Genomic DNA, 13,724 nt, shown 5'->3' on the forward strand with positions numbered 1-13,724 from the left:
ACTCCTCCAAGACCTGTGCAAAACCAGCCCCCAGCTCATCTCCACTAACATTGCCCAAGTATGTAGGGTATCTTCACTGCTCCTTTCCTTTAGCTCCTTTCCTAAGCCTGTAGCAGCAAAGTTAATTCAGTGTCTTGGCACTCCGTCCTGGCTGTTTGGGACACGCTGGTCCTTCTTACCCAGACAAATGTAATTCAGGTCCAGGCTTCAGGACAAGTTATTTCAGTCCAGCTGTATTTGTCTGGCAGGTGCCTATTGATGCTGTTCATCAGATGATGGCAGAACTTTCTGCTGGTGTAACTGCTGCTCTCTCCTACTCCCAGCTGGGTGAAGTGAAGGGAATCCAGCCCCTGAAAGCATGGCAATTGTTCCGTAGACCAAAAATGGGTTTGCATAGGGAAGAGAAGTATCAGGCTGGGTTGGTTTAAACCCAGTTGGTTTTTTTTAAGAATACTTCTATACACTCCATCTTGTCACAGCTCTGGCTACTCAATTTCCATCCTTGTTCCTAGTCCTCTTGGTAAAGACAGTGCTCACCCTTCTTGGGGGTCTGTTTTTCTCTTTGGAAAAGGAGGAAAATGGCTAAGGACCCATCTCTGCCTTCTCCCAGTAGCTGCTTTTTCCCCTTTTCCAGGAAAAGGTGCCTGATAATGAGGCTGTCAAGGGACTGAACCTGCTCTAATGAGAGCTGTACAGCACATTACATTTCAGAAGTCTGTTACTTAGAGAAATGGTCTGGATCCTGGAAGAGTTGATCAGAGCCCTGCACTTCTCCAGACACTGGCTCTGAGACAACTCAAACAAAAGAAAACTTAGATCTCCTCCAGCCATAGTTTTGGCAAAATTATAACTGCCCTCAGTACTTGAGGCAACCGGGCATTGTAAACATCTGCTTCCATTCAAAGCAAAGGTAGTCTTTAGCATTAATAAATGGAATTGATTTAATGATTTATAGATGGAGAGAAATACCATAGGAACTATTCTGTCCCCAGCCAAACCTCTTAAAAACAGAAGAAAATCTTTCAACCAGCATGAGGTTGTGCCACCATTACAGTGAGTGGCCCCCAGGAAAACAGTGAAATTGTGCAAGCGAGTGCTGACCTGACAGAAAGGATTGCTGACTGCTACATCCACTCTTCAAACAAGGACATTTGAATCCAGCTTTCACGTTGCTTGTTCTCTTCACAGATTTTTGATTATTTTGTCCTGAGAATATCTGACAGCCACAAGAAAGTGAAGCAGAGGGCGCTGGTCGTGCTGGCTGAAATTACAGGAGCCCTGAAAGATGCCTTGAACCCGGTGATCATTGGTTTGGTGGAAGGAATAACAAAGAACCTGAACTCAAAGGATCCCAGGGTTGGTGGGGCAGCTGTGAAAGCACTGGAAGAATCCATTGCTCATTTGGGTAAGGCTGAGCCCTGTCAGGGACTCTCCTCAGCTTTGTCTCTGTCTCTCCTGCACAAGAGAGCGCTGAGTGCCTTGACAGCTGCTCTTGTCTGTGGAACACTGCAGCTGACACCGACCAGAGGCTGTGCAGGTGCAGTCCTTATGCACCATCCCCAACAGGCTGGAATGGGATCAGCATTTCCCAACAGTCCCAGGAGCCCTTGGCTCTGTGCTGCTTGTCTGAAGAGCAAGTCCTGGGCTACAGCTCTGCTACAGTTCAGAGGCAAAGGGGGTTTGGAGTTTGCTTGCGCCCTGTCTGACTTCCCAAATGAACAGCTTTGCTGTTGGCATGAAGGGACACTGACCCATCAAAGATTCTGCAGAGCAGCCACCTGGAAGGCTCTACATTAGAGGCATTGGCTGCCTATTTTCCACTTTTCTTCTTTGTCTTCTATGTTCAAAGGGGAACTGATGACTCACCAAGTTCATTTCTTTAGAAAAAACAGGTATAAACACAGCTGTCAATGATGCCTTGTTCCACATGTTGTTTTGCATGGGGCAAGATGGCCACAGCAATTAACTACATAGGCAAGGGCTGCTGTAAATTCCTTTGCCACACAGATTTATGTCAGCTCTGAGAATGCTGCACTGGGGAAATATGCCTGAAAAAGGAGTGTTGAAGAGGCAGGTCTTCAAGGGGAGTTTCCACTTTCTTCTCCCCAGCTGCTCTGTGAGGAACTGCCTGACTCAGTGCTTTTCTGTGACCCAAGTATGGGGCTCTTCCTTTTTGCTCTGGGATGCAAAACCTTTCACTGCTTCCATGTGACTGAACTCTTGAGGTCCCTGATGTGAAACGTTTTAACACAGCTCCTGCTACAGCAGACAAGTTTGGATTTACAAATGTGAGAGGAAAGCTTTTCTTTTGGAATTTAAAACCCTGCCAACCAGGCTAGAAGGAAAGAAGAAAAGGATTCAAAAACCAGCAGAAATGTACTTTATTTTATAAAATGTGGTTGGCCCTGCCCTTTCCCTCCCCCCTGTCCTTTCTCCTATGACCTGAGCAAAGTGAGCAGAAACATTTGTTTCCCTTGTAGATAAAGTGGCACTGCTGAAAGAGTTCAGCTACCAATGGAATCACCTGAGTTGCCAAGCCCTGCTGGATGTCGCCGAGCGTATCACAGGTTTGGCCTCCCCTTCTGAGCCAAGAGCTCTTCCCAGAGAGCATTTACAGGGAATGCCTGTGAGCAGACAGCAGAGCAGCTCCTCCAAACCAGGAGGTGCTGAGCTTGTCCCTGCTGCCCCATGGCCAAGGCAGGTGAGTTTGGCAGGTTTTCCCTGGCTGCTGCAGAGCTGGGCAGCACCTGAGATGGGGGCAGCGCTCAGCCTGGGGCTGAGCCCTCACTGGGGCATCTCAGAACCACCTCCAGCAAAGGGAGGGCTAAAAATGCCCCAGCTGGCTCCTCTCTGGGGAGCTCAGGGACATCTGTGACCTTGAGGGGAAATGATGGCAAATGCTGTTTCAGGGCATTAGTTTGTTTTGTCCTCACAGAATTCTTGTTTGTCTCTTGGAAAGTTTTGAGGCTGAACCGTGCAGAGCCTGGGGGTCACAGCTTAGGCCAAAACTCAACAGAGGTATCAGAGGCACGGGTTTAGTGCGAGGCAGCCTCTGGGGCACAGGGACAGAAGCAGACTGCTGAGGCTCCCTGCCTGTGCTGTCAGAGGGGCCTTGGACTGAGCCTTTCAGGGTGTGCAAACAGTGTCTGCCTGTGTCAGCGCTGTACAAAATGCTACAAATGCAGCTGATAATTGATTCCTCAGAGGAGCTTGCTGTGCCAGCAATAGCCAAGGAATGGTAAAAGGATAATCTCAATATATACTAGAGAAGATGATTGATAGCCTTGCTTTAACTGGGGCTAAAACCACTGCTAATTATGCCAATTTCTTTGAATGTAAGGTTTAATACACTTTGTGTCTTCATTAGGAATCTCAAAAGGGCATGTTAAGTGATTGGGAATGTCAAAGGCCCTTAAAGAGCATTTGAATAAAGGAGATGTCCAGCAATAGGGAATTTAGTTTAGCAGTTCTTTTGATTTCTTTTTCAAATAAAGGAATTAACCATAAATTAAGACTACTTTAGAAAAAGAAGATGTTCTCTCTGAGATTTAGTGGGAACAGACAGCTGTTCCTCACGTTCAGTAGTCACTGATGTCTTTAACTGCATTTAACTCAAATGAATTCCCATTTGAAAATGGGTACCATAACTTTTTCCTGCTTAGCAGAATTAGTTTTGGTTACTTGCAGGAGCTCTTTCAATGTTTCAGTGTTGATGACTGCTGGTGGATTAACAGCATAGAGAAAATTAAGTCTCTTCCACCACAGAATATTAAATGGCTGCTAGATAACATTTTGTCTTATCAGAAAATAAGAATGGTCTCCAGAGCATTTCAGGTTTTGATCTCTCAGCCAAATCTGCCATGCAAGAAGCCTGTTGGTAGTAAATATTTGTCTGTGTTTGATATAGTTCAGTTCAGAAAATGGGCAGAGAGATTCAAGAGACAATATGAGAAAACACCCATGTTTTGATTACATTTTAGTCCTCTGTGTAGCATTTTTCTTTCTTTATGTCCTTGTTCCAGTGGGCATTATAAGAAAAAATGCCATTAACATTTTGAGGGGAAGTGGCAATAAAATGTGCAGATGCTCAAATGCCAGGGCAATGGGGTCTGGGTTAGTCTCTCAGACACCCTGAGGTTTGAAACAGCTCTTTGTTGGAAGCCCCAAAAGCATTCTGCCAAAGACACCAGCTGGCCACTGATGTTTCTCATCCAGCTGTCAGGCAGCAGCCATCTCTGGTGGGCTGGAGTTTTGAGGTGTGTTCTAATCCTGCCCTTTGCTGTGTGCCACTGAGCACAGGGAAGAGCCAGATAAGACATTTGGCACTTGACATCAGTTACAAAAATGGAATCATCCTTTTATTAGAAATCTCTCCATTTCCTCTCTATGGTGCATTTCTAAATCTTCAGTGTGGGTTTAGACAACTTCTTAATGGAAATAAAAGGCAGTTGGACATTTCATTCATTGTTCATGCAGAGATTGTGAAATAATTTAGTAAAGGTAGGAAGTCTGCCACAGGGACAAGGCTCTGGTTGGAGCAATTAGTGCTGAGGGGTGGGTGGTTCTGTTTCCAGGATGCTCAGCTGCTTTGCCCGTTTCTGGACCAAGGGGCTCTGGGTGCTATTTTGCTGCTCTTGGCCAGAGAGGCTGGCAAGAAGCAGAAGCAGAGGCAGATCCTTGTTTGCAGTGAGGCTGGTGGGTAAGGAGCTGTGTCTCTGTCCCGGCAGTGCTTGTGCAGGGGGTTCATGCCAGGAGCCCTGAAGTCGTCCAGCGCGACGCCCTGCCCGTGCTCTGGCCCTGCCTGGAGAACAAGGCGCTGCCTGTGCGGAGCACCAACGTCCGCACCGTGGCCACCAAGCTGGCCTCTGCCCTCTGCAAGGTGATGGGCACCCAGCTGAAGGAATGTGCTACCAGCAAGCCTCCACACGTGCGGGAAAACCTCTCCAAAATGTTGGGCTGGTGAAGGCGAGATGTTCTCCAGAAAACTGAGGAAGCGCTGAGTTGGACACCTCTGGATTTGCCTTTTGAGCTGTGCCAAAAATGATGAAATCCTAAGGAAGGGTGTGCATCTGCCCCCACTCTCTCCATCACTTTTCCTAGTCATGGCATGGGGGGCCTGAAGCAGCTCCAGATGGAGGACAAGGTGAAGGGCAATCATGGCTCAGCCTCACACAGAGGTGAGGGGGGAGCTGGGACAATCTCTGCTGGGAGGAAGGGTATTGTGGCAGCCCAGAGAGGCTGTGCACATTGCCAGGGAACAGCTGTGCCCTGCATGTGCCCCTGCAATGAGCTGTACTGCTGCCAGTGCCCCTGGAGCTGTAAGGCTGATGAGCTGTGGGGCAGGCAGAGGAGCAGGAGGGTGCGTGTGCAGCTGAGCCATTCCTGGAGAGCACAGGGCTCTGGGCTCCCTGCTGTCCCAGGGCAGCCCCGAGGCCAGGCTGGGCCTGTGCCAGCTCTGGTCAGGTGGCTCAGGGTTTTGCCCTGGCCTGCCTCAAGTGTCTGCCAGCAGGAGCATGTTTCCCTGTGCAGCTGTTTACACATCTCCAGGAAATGTGTCCCAGGAAATATGGAGCTTCAGCTGCTTTAGGTTTGCATGGTGGCCTCTGTTAAACTTTGTGTCTCCATTTTGCAGATCTGACTGGTTATAGTCTTACCGAGAAGTTTTCTCTGGACACTTCCAATGTTCTCTCACCCACAAAGTCCTCACCTCCCGTCCAGAAGAGCTCTCTTTCCTCCAAGCTCAGGAAGAAGCTGCTGCCTGTATGGAGAGTGTTTGAAGAATAGGATTGATGCATTAGGTTTCATAGTTACAGCTGTACATATGTTCTGATCTTTAGATGTAGATTGAATTACTGTGTTTTGATTGTATCTTTAAAATTTGATGACATACTTTTAATTGTATATATTTTATTTTGATCATGAAAAAAAAGTAAAAAATAAATAACATTTAAATAAACAAAGAGGAGAATGTGAGACCAGGACCTGCTAGCCTAGAGATTATGGGAGTGCAGCTCACTCAATGTGCCAGGGTCTCACCACATCCTTTCCTCATTGGGCCTCTCCTCTTCCTCTTTGGCCATGTTTCCTTTGTGTCATTTGTGCTGCTGTTTTCAACTTGTCATTGTAACAGGGCCACACATTGACCTGTTTGGGGGACAATGGATCCAAAAGATCCTGTCTAGTCAAAGGTTTTCTACCTAGGTGTGTTCTGTGCTCACCAAAGGCCTGAGCAAAGAAACCAAGAGAAGTGTGCCCAAATCCCAAAGCTTTGCTCCTTTGCAATCTCCCACAGATCTGGCTCACAGGTGTCTTCAATCACAATTCCATAGGTAAGAAGAGGTCATGTATTTCACTGGGAAATGATGCACTGCTTTGGCAAAGTCACCTGTATGTATATTTACCCAGGACAGCAGTGCAGCTGTGTTGTTTTCACCTTGTTTGCAGAAGGATGAGTGCACTGGGAGGCCAATAACAAGTGACAAGGGTTCCTCAAATCTGCACTGCAGCCTGGGTGCCATTCAGCCCAGAGCTAGGGGATCATTTGTTCCCATGGACCAGTGCTTGCCAGTGGAATGAATTCCTGCACAGCTGGAAGAAGCAATTCTGGATTCAGCTCCACCTGTTGGTAGGCTGCATGATCATTGACAATGCTGCCCTTCCAGAAATTATTCTGCAGTTTCCTTTCATGGTCATTTGAAGCTTTGAAACTTCACATTTCAACTTGCTTTGCCTTAGGGAAAAACACTTCTGGGCCCAGTGCAAACTGTAACCTTTGGGCTGCAAAGTCCTCATGGTTGCCAGCTTCTGATGTCACACAATGTCACCTGGCTGCATGTGTTTGCTTAGCTCTGGGTCTAGTCCCTGCCTAGCAAAGCCCAGACAGCGTGGCACGTTGCAGGGGAAACTGGTCTATGAGCTTATGGGGTTGCCATCAGCAGCAGAGTGAATGTGCCCTTTGGGGATTCCTCTGGAGACAAAATTAGGGACCTGCTCCATGCCACAATATTCTCTTAGATCTTTCTGAAATATCCTAGAAAAGGCTGTGAAACTTCACATCTCCCTGCACACCCACTGTTTGAAGAGGGGCATTTTGGTCCCTCCTTAAAGTCATGGCTCTTGCACATCAGAAACATGAACATCTGCCAACAGGAATGATGCATGGTCCTGCTGCTGCTGCTGCTGCAGAGCACTGGGCAGTGCAAACCTGGGTGTTACCAATATGAGCATTTAATTAGCATTTCATGCTCCTTCAAGCTGTCCAGATCTCAGGGCTTTTTGTTTCAAAGCAGCCACTGCACCATCTCTGGGGAAGAACAGGAAATGGGAAACAGCGAGTGCCAGCCTTGCAGGGGTGTGGGGGAAAACCTGAAGTGTCTGCATCAAAAGATGAATGGGAAGAGTGTAATTGCCAAAGCAAACACTTTGTTAGGATAGCAGGAGCAGTTCTTTACTGCATGCTTGCATGAAGATCATTTGGGATCTCCTTTTTGTATCTCTTGCAGAAAAGGAGCTCTTAATAATACCACACTACATAAACCAGATTGGGATGTAGCTCTGTAGTGGTTCACAATGAAGCAGACTGCCTGCTGTGCCAGCCCTGCTGAGCCTGCAAGGGACTGTAGTGTATCCCATGCCTGTTTTGCCTCCAAGCAAAGCTTGGTTTTCCTTATTAGTGTGGAGTAAATACAAGAGTAATAAAATGGACAATTAAACTGGCCACTTTGGAGGATATGCACATGCTTTCACACATCAGTCCTGTACCTCACGCTCCCAAGGCTTGTTACTCATCATGAAATATTTTAACAAAAAAATCTCAGCTCTCATGTTACATCTGAATAAAACTGCACAAGATCATCAAGAATTCTGCTGTGAGGAACAAGACAAGAGCCTTCCGACACTCACTTGCAGCTGTCCTGGATTGCTGCAGCCCTTTGTGAAAAGCTGCTGCAGACAGAGTGTTTGGAGTTGGTTTGGGCCTTTATGAAAGATCTGTGGAGCAGTGTGCAGGGCTCTCCTGGCAGGAAACTGTTTGTCCAAGCCCAGGGACACGGTGCCGGCAGGAGCGGAGCGGCCCCGCTCCCAGCCCGAGAGTCTGTGAGCTGAGCCACGCCGGGGAGACAAGGCAGCGAGGGGCTCCAGCCCAGCTGCTTCACTGCCCTGCCCGCTCCATGGAGCTCTGCCCTGGGAGAAAGCTGACGCTGGATGAGCCACGAGCTTCCATCAGCTGCTGGAACTGCTCCGTGACAGCTCCTGTTCTTCCGAGAGAGACCCCGGCTCCTTCTTGTAACGCGTGTCATGGGGGGATTCTGTTTGTTAGTAAACTGTTGGGGGTTTTCCACTTTCATCTATTAGGAATAATTTCCTATTGCTGGAAAGGGACTGTTGGAACACTTTGGAGGAAATTATTTGTTGCACAATATCCTGTTTGAAGTTGTCTCAAACTGTGTCAGACAGATGGCTTCACACAGGAGCATCCCCAATGTTGCCCGATTGATAAATGACACAAAACTCGGATAAGTTTTGTGGGTGCTTTATTAAGGGCCCAGGGAGCTGGGGGACTCACATCCCAAAAACCCGAGCCCCCCCGATTTTATGTATGGGTGCTTCCCTCTTATACATGCGATTCAAAACAAAGTCTCCAAGAAACAGTTCCCCGTTCCCCTTGCTTAGTCTCCAAGAAACAGTTCCCAGTTCCCCTTGCCTAGTCACAGACCCCTTGTGATACATTCCTTGGTTCACAAACAAGATCATTAATCTTCTGCTTATCTTATTCTAAGAGCATTGTATGCTGCCTCCAGACAGGTTAGCATTCTTACTTTCCTGCACTAGTTTAAATATTTATTAAATCCCTAAGACTACCTGCTAGGTTACACACAAAACCCAACACACTTTCAACGGCTACAAACCTGCTTTTAACAAACCAATTCACACACAACTCACTATAATTAAACATTTTGCTAAATTTCATTTCTTTTCCAACAATCTGGTTAAAAAAATTATTAGAGAGATGCCTCTGCCCCAATTAAGGTGCTAACAAGACCAAATCCAAAGTGGATTCTATTGAACAGTAAACGTGAGCTAGAGAGAGAGATGGAAAGAAAGAGAAAAGAGGGAACAGCAAGGGAGTGACAGGGACAGAGACCTCCCATGGGGCAGGGCAAGTGTGACATTGTCCCCTGTGTATGTGTGGCTTTCCCGGGGTGGGGGTTTTACAGCTGAGCCAGTTTGGGTAGGGGGGATGGTGTTCACCCCCTGAGCAGGGATTACCCCACTGTTTCAGGTTGCAATGCAAGATGTAACCAAATGTATGTTTTCAATCCCCACCTTCATAAACTCCTATAAACAGGTGAGGCAGTGTTCTTTATCTCTTCCATGACTCAGCCCTGTTTAAGCCCTCCAGAGGAGATATCTTCTGTGAATGGGACATTGAGTGTCACTGCAGGACTGATAAAAATCCATCATCCCATTGTGGGATGCTCCGCCCAGGGGTAGGAACAAAGCATTCCTACCTGGATATAAACTGAGACTGGCAACACCAGGAGCAGCTTGCCTACTGGATTCCCAGAGGACAAGATCTCCATAACCACCACTGGACCTTCAGAGGAAGACCAGACCCTTCTACAGCATCACTGCTTCGACAGAATCACGTTCATCGGTCCAACAGGACTGCAGTCACCATTTAATAGGACTGCTGTCACCACCCTGACCAACAGAGTGTCAGGTTATATCCTGACTCTGTCAGTTTAAGGACCCCTAGACTTGTAAAATTCCTTCTAAGAGAGGACACTGGGAGTGGCTGGATCCAATCCCAGCCACAGATTTTGTCAAAGCTGTAAAAGACTGGATAGGTGGAATTGAACTTTTACACAACTGGTCCTGCAGGATTGCAGGATTAAAGACTGAATACCAGATAAATTTATATAAATTCAGCTCTGATTGATTCTGATCATTATTAGACAGAATGGTTCATTTACACCATAGAGTAAATGAAGAAAAGGAATTATTGTTCTGGTCCATGGTGGTGCTGAATACAACCTTGTGCCAACAGGCAGGAGCCATGAAAGCACCAGCACAGACAGACAACACACAGACAGACACACAGACAGACACACAGACACAGACACACAAACACACACAGACGCACACAGACACACATACATACACACACACACACACACACAGACACACACAGACGCACACGGACACAGACACAGGCACAGACACACACAGACACACATAGACACACACAGACACACACACGCGCACAGACACACACAGACACACACACACACACACACACACACAGAGATACACATATGCAGCAGCTCAGCAGTGAAGACACAGGAGGATCCAGGCATGGAGTTCCAATGTGCTTCATTGTAGAGCAAGACCAAAAGCGTCCAGGGGCCAAAGGCAAAGACAAAGGAGGGTCCAGAGTATAAATAAAGGGAAAGAGGGCGCAGAGGCGAGCACCGGGGCTCCAATGCTCTGAGGGCTCTGGGGCGGTACACAGGGAAGGGACCAATAGGAAATGCCAGGGTAGATGGACAGTGTTACACACCAATGGGAACACAGGGAAGGGAGAACGCACCGGAACATGAACACATAAAAGGAGTAGGAAAGGCCAATAGGCCAATAGGGAGGACAGAACTGGGACAAATTGGCATAGTGCTGCAGAGCACCATGGGGGAAGCCTTTTTTCTCACCCTGAGCTTTGAGGAATGCCCAGAGCCTACGGTGTGTCTCTCCAGGACATTTCTGCTGCCTTTTCCCTGGTAGGCTCACAGGTTTCTACAGTTGTGCAGTGTCACAATGATCTCCTTGGTTCTGCAGCCCTGCTGTGGTTGCTGTGTAACAATGGGCCTGTGGTAATATGAGGCTCTATAGTGTCACCATTGTCCCTTTGGGTCCACAAGACCTTGCTGGGCCACAATGGCCCCTTGGTTCCATGAGGTGCCCGTTGTCCCACAGCCCCTTACAGACCCCTATGGCCTCTCAGAGTTCTCCATGGCTCCTCATGGCCTCACAAGGCCCTTAATAGTGCCTCATGACTGATGGCCCCTCACAGCCCCTCTCCCCTCACATCCCCTCATGGCCCTTCACAGCCCCTCACAGTCCCTCATGGCCACTCATAGCCTCAGGCCTGGGACTCCTCCCAAGGCAGGAGAAGAGGTTGGGCCCTACTTGTTCTCCTTTCATTTCAGTCCCTTCACAGCCACGAGTGCAGAAAGGCTGAAATGGAGCCCTTCCCCAGTGTTTCCCTCGGGGTTAACTGCGGGCTGAAGCTCTGTGCTGGCCCCGGCCCCAGTGCCACCACCCCTGCAGCCGCCAGGCCTTTGCTGTCCCCCCGTGTCCATTCCCTGTCCCCGAGTCCCGCCCGGCTCTGGCAGCAGCAGCAGCCGCAGCGCAGGGGGCGCCGGCCCGGCCCAGCCGGGGCTCCCTGCCAGGAGTAGCAGCAGCGCCGGCCCCTTCCCGCCTGCTCCTGCCTCGGCTCCCAAGGGCTTTTTCCAGCTCAATTCTGGAGCACAGCAACTAGCACCCACACACAGAGCCCTGACTGCTCAGGGCCCGCCTGTGCTGCCCCGAGCCAGACCTCAGAGGAAGAAAGGATCGGGTTCCAGCGCTGTTTTAAACGCTCTTTTACTCCCCCGGAGGTGACAGCAGGAGGCTGCTGGTGCCTTTGCCTTGGGAATTGCAGTTCAAGGCTGCTCTTGGCCCTCTTCTGCTTGCCACCTGAATTTTATCCATAAAACTGCGAGTGCCTCTTTCAGTTGGTGCTACCCACGGTGCTTTCATGACAGTGAAGTCAGTATTTTTGTCTCGGACATAAAGATCAGCAGATACTGGAATGTCCACCAGACCCTGAGCCCTAAGGTGAGGGGAATTAAAGCCACACAGGACACATTTGCAGTGCTCAAACAGAGCCCTGTTGCTGGCACTGTTGAAATAGAATAAACTGACAGAGGCCATCACAGAAATTGCCTCTGCAGTGTGGAATTAAATTCAAAAATCCGCCAGGAGAAACAGAAACCAGAACTTCTCGACTCACTTCATTACTCCTTCCCAGCAGCAGGAAACACAGATGCCCAGAGGTGTTTTGCACTGCTGCTGCCGCCAGTTTGAGCCCAGGCTCTGCCCAGTCCCAGCGGGAACCTGAGCCCAGCCCAGGGAGCTCAGCGCACGCGGGGCCAGGCCCAGACCAGCGGTGCAGACGGAATGTCCTGCAGTCCAAACCTCCTGCTCCTGCCACACAGCGCCAGCCTTCTCCCCCTCCTCCTCCTCTCTTAGCACGGCACAAATTCCAGCCCAGAGGAGGCTGCCCCAGAGAGGGCTTCAGCTCCTGTTCCAGCCTGAGTGTCCCTGCAGAGGAACAGGGCATCTTTCAGGCACTTGCGGAAGCTCAGGCTTCTCACTTCATAGGAAATCTGGGATGCAGATGGCCTTGCTAAGAAAGCCAGAAGCCAAGGGAATGGATTATAGATTACTGAAAGAAAAAGTCACCCATCTTCCATGCAAGGTTTACCAACTCGTTTCCTGCATTTCTTCTTTTCAGATTCTTTCAGTTGGCTGCTCTGGGAAGTCCAGCTTGTACTGGTGCTTATCATGAACTGATTGTGCTCTTGATTTACGCACCAAGACACCAAATGCGGAATCAACTATATGGAAATGTTATGAATCATCAATCAAAAGCCAAATTATAAAAAATGCGAAAAAATTTCTTTATCTTTTTCCGCGACTAAAATATAGTCTTCAAAATCACCACAGCCAAAGAGACAGCGTTGAGGCCGGGTTCGGTGCTGGGTGAACCTGGATCCCATCTCTATTGCATCGGACCCTCCACCATTCACAAGAGCTGCTTCTTGTAGGGATGCTTTATACAGTTTATTATGCCTGAACGAAGAAGTCCCAGTTTCTTTTGTAACTCTGCATATTCATAGCTGGTTCTTTCAGTGTGTAGAGCTGGACAATCGCCATTTCTTTGCTGATAGCCAGCATTGATCGGATTCAGGGAAGTCACATATTCGCAGGTATCTTTCTGGTGACTTTGGCTATCTTGATCAATATTATCAACAGGGCAATGATCGCTCTTAGGCGTCTTCTGATGACTTAGGATAATGGTGATCATTACGCTGGGTGTGTCTATTCTTGGGCTAAAGTGCCGATCGTTATCTGGCCACCTTCAGGAATTTCGGAATTTGAATAGACTCCTGCCTCTCAGGCTGCTTGTGGTCAGAGACTTGTTTAGATTTTGCAGTCTTTATGAAATACATGCTTTTATAGCATGAATTATTTCCCAGCATATATTACAACACCACTGCAATCTCACAGAAGAAGGCAATCATACAGATCAGTGTATGGTCAAATTGCCCCCTAATTCCCATAAAGTCCATCTACTCTGCATACACTTACTTTGTATTTTTGTTTCTCAGTTATCACAGAACTGAGAGCTGCAAGAAAAAGAGAAAGAAATATGAACAGTCCTTAGGTAAGGCAAATACTGGACTGTCAGGAACTAAAAATAGTTGATAGCATATGTATCAGGCAATTTTTTTTACTCTCTACCAGTGTTCATTTCAGGCATCCTGTTAGCATGACTTAGGATTTTGCAGCTAAATGTAACGGGCTGCAATTTGAGAGGCCTACAAGAAAAAAACTTACCAGACTTTTTTCCCCCCCGAGTGACAGGTGCAAATTACAAAATGAAAGGGCCTACAGAAATTTAA

At 48.2% G+C, this 13,724-nt stretch overlaps 1 protein-coding gene across 1 annotated transcript in view; it reads left to right on the forward strand.

Annotated features, from left to right (window-relative positions):
• LOC131093008 (olfactory receptor 14A16-like) overlaps positions 1-13,724 on the forward strand; it is a 118,864-nt gene that overhangs the window by 80,313 nt on the left and 24,827 nt on the right. The window contains exons 4-7 of the mRNA XM_058040008.1: positions 1,189-1,405; positions 4,728-4,950; positions 5,101-5,177; positions 5,633-5,760. Of these exons, the coding sequence (XP_057895991.1) occupies positions 1,189-1,405; positions 4,728-4,950; positions 5,101-5,177; positions 5,633-5,760 (645 nt within the window). The remainder of the gene's footprint in view (positions 1-1,188; positions 1,406-4,727; positions 4,951-5,100; positions 5,178-5,632; positions 5,761-13,724) is intronic.

The sequence above is a fragment of the Melospiza georgiana genome, chromosome 23, assembly GCF_028018845.1.
Source record: "Melospiza georgiana isolate bMelGeo1 chromosome 23, bMelGeo1.pri, whole genome shotgun sequence".
Taxonomy (NCBI): Eukaryota; Metazoa; Chordata; class Aves; order Passeriformes; family Passerellidae; genus Melospiza; species Melospiza georgiana.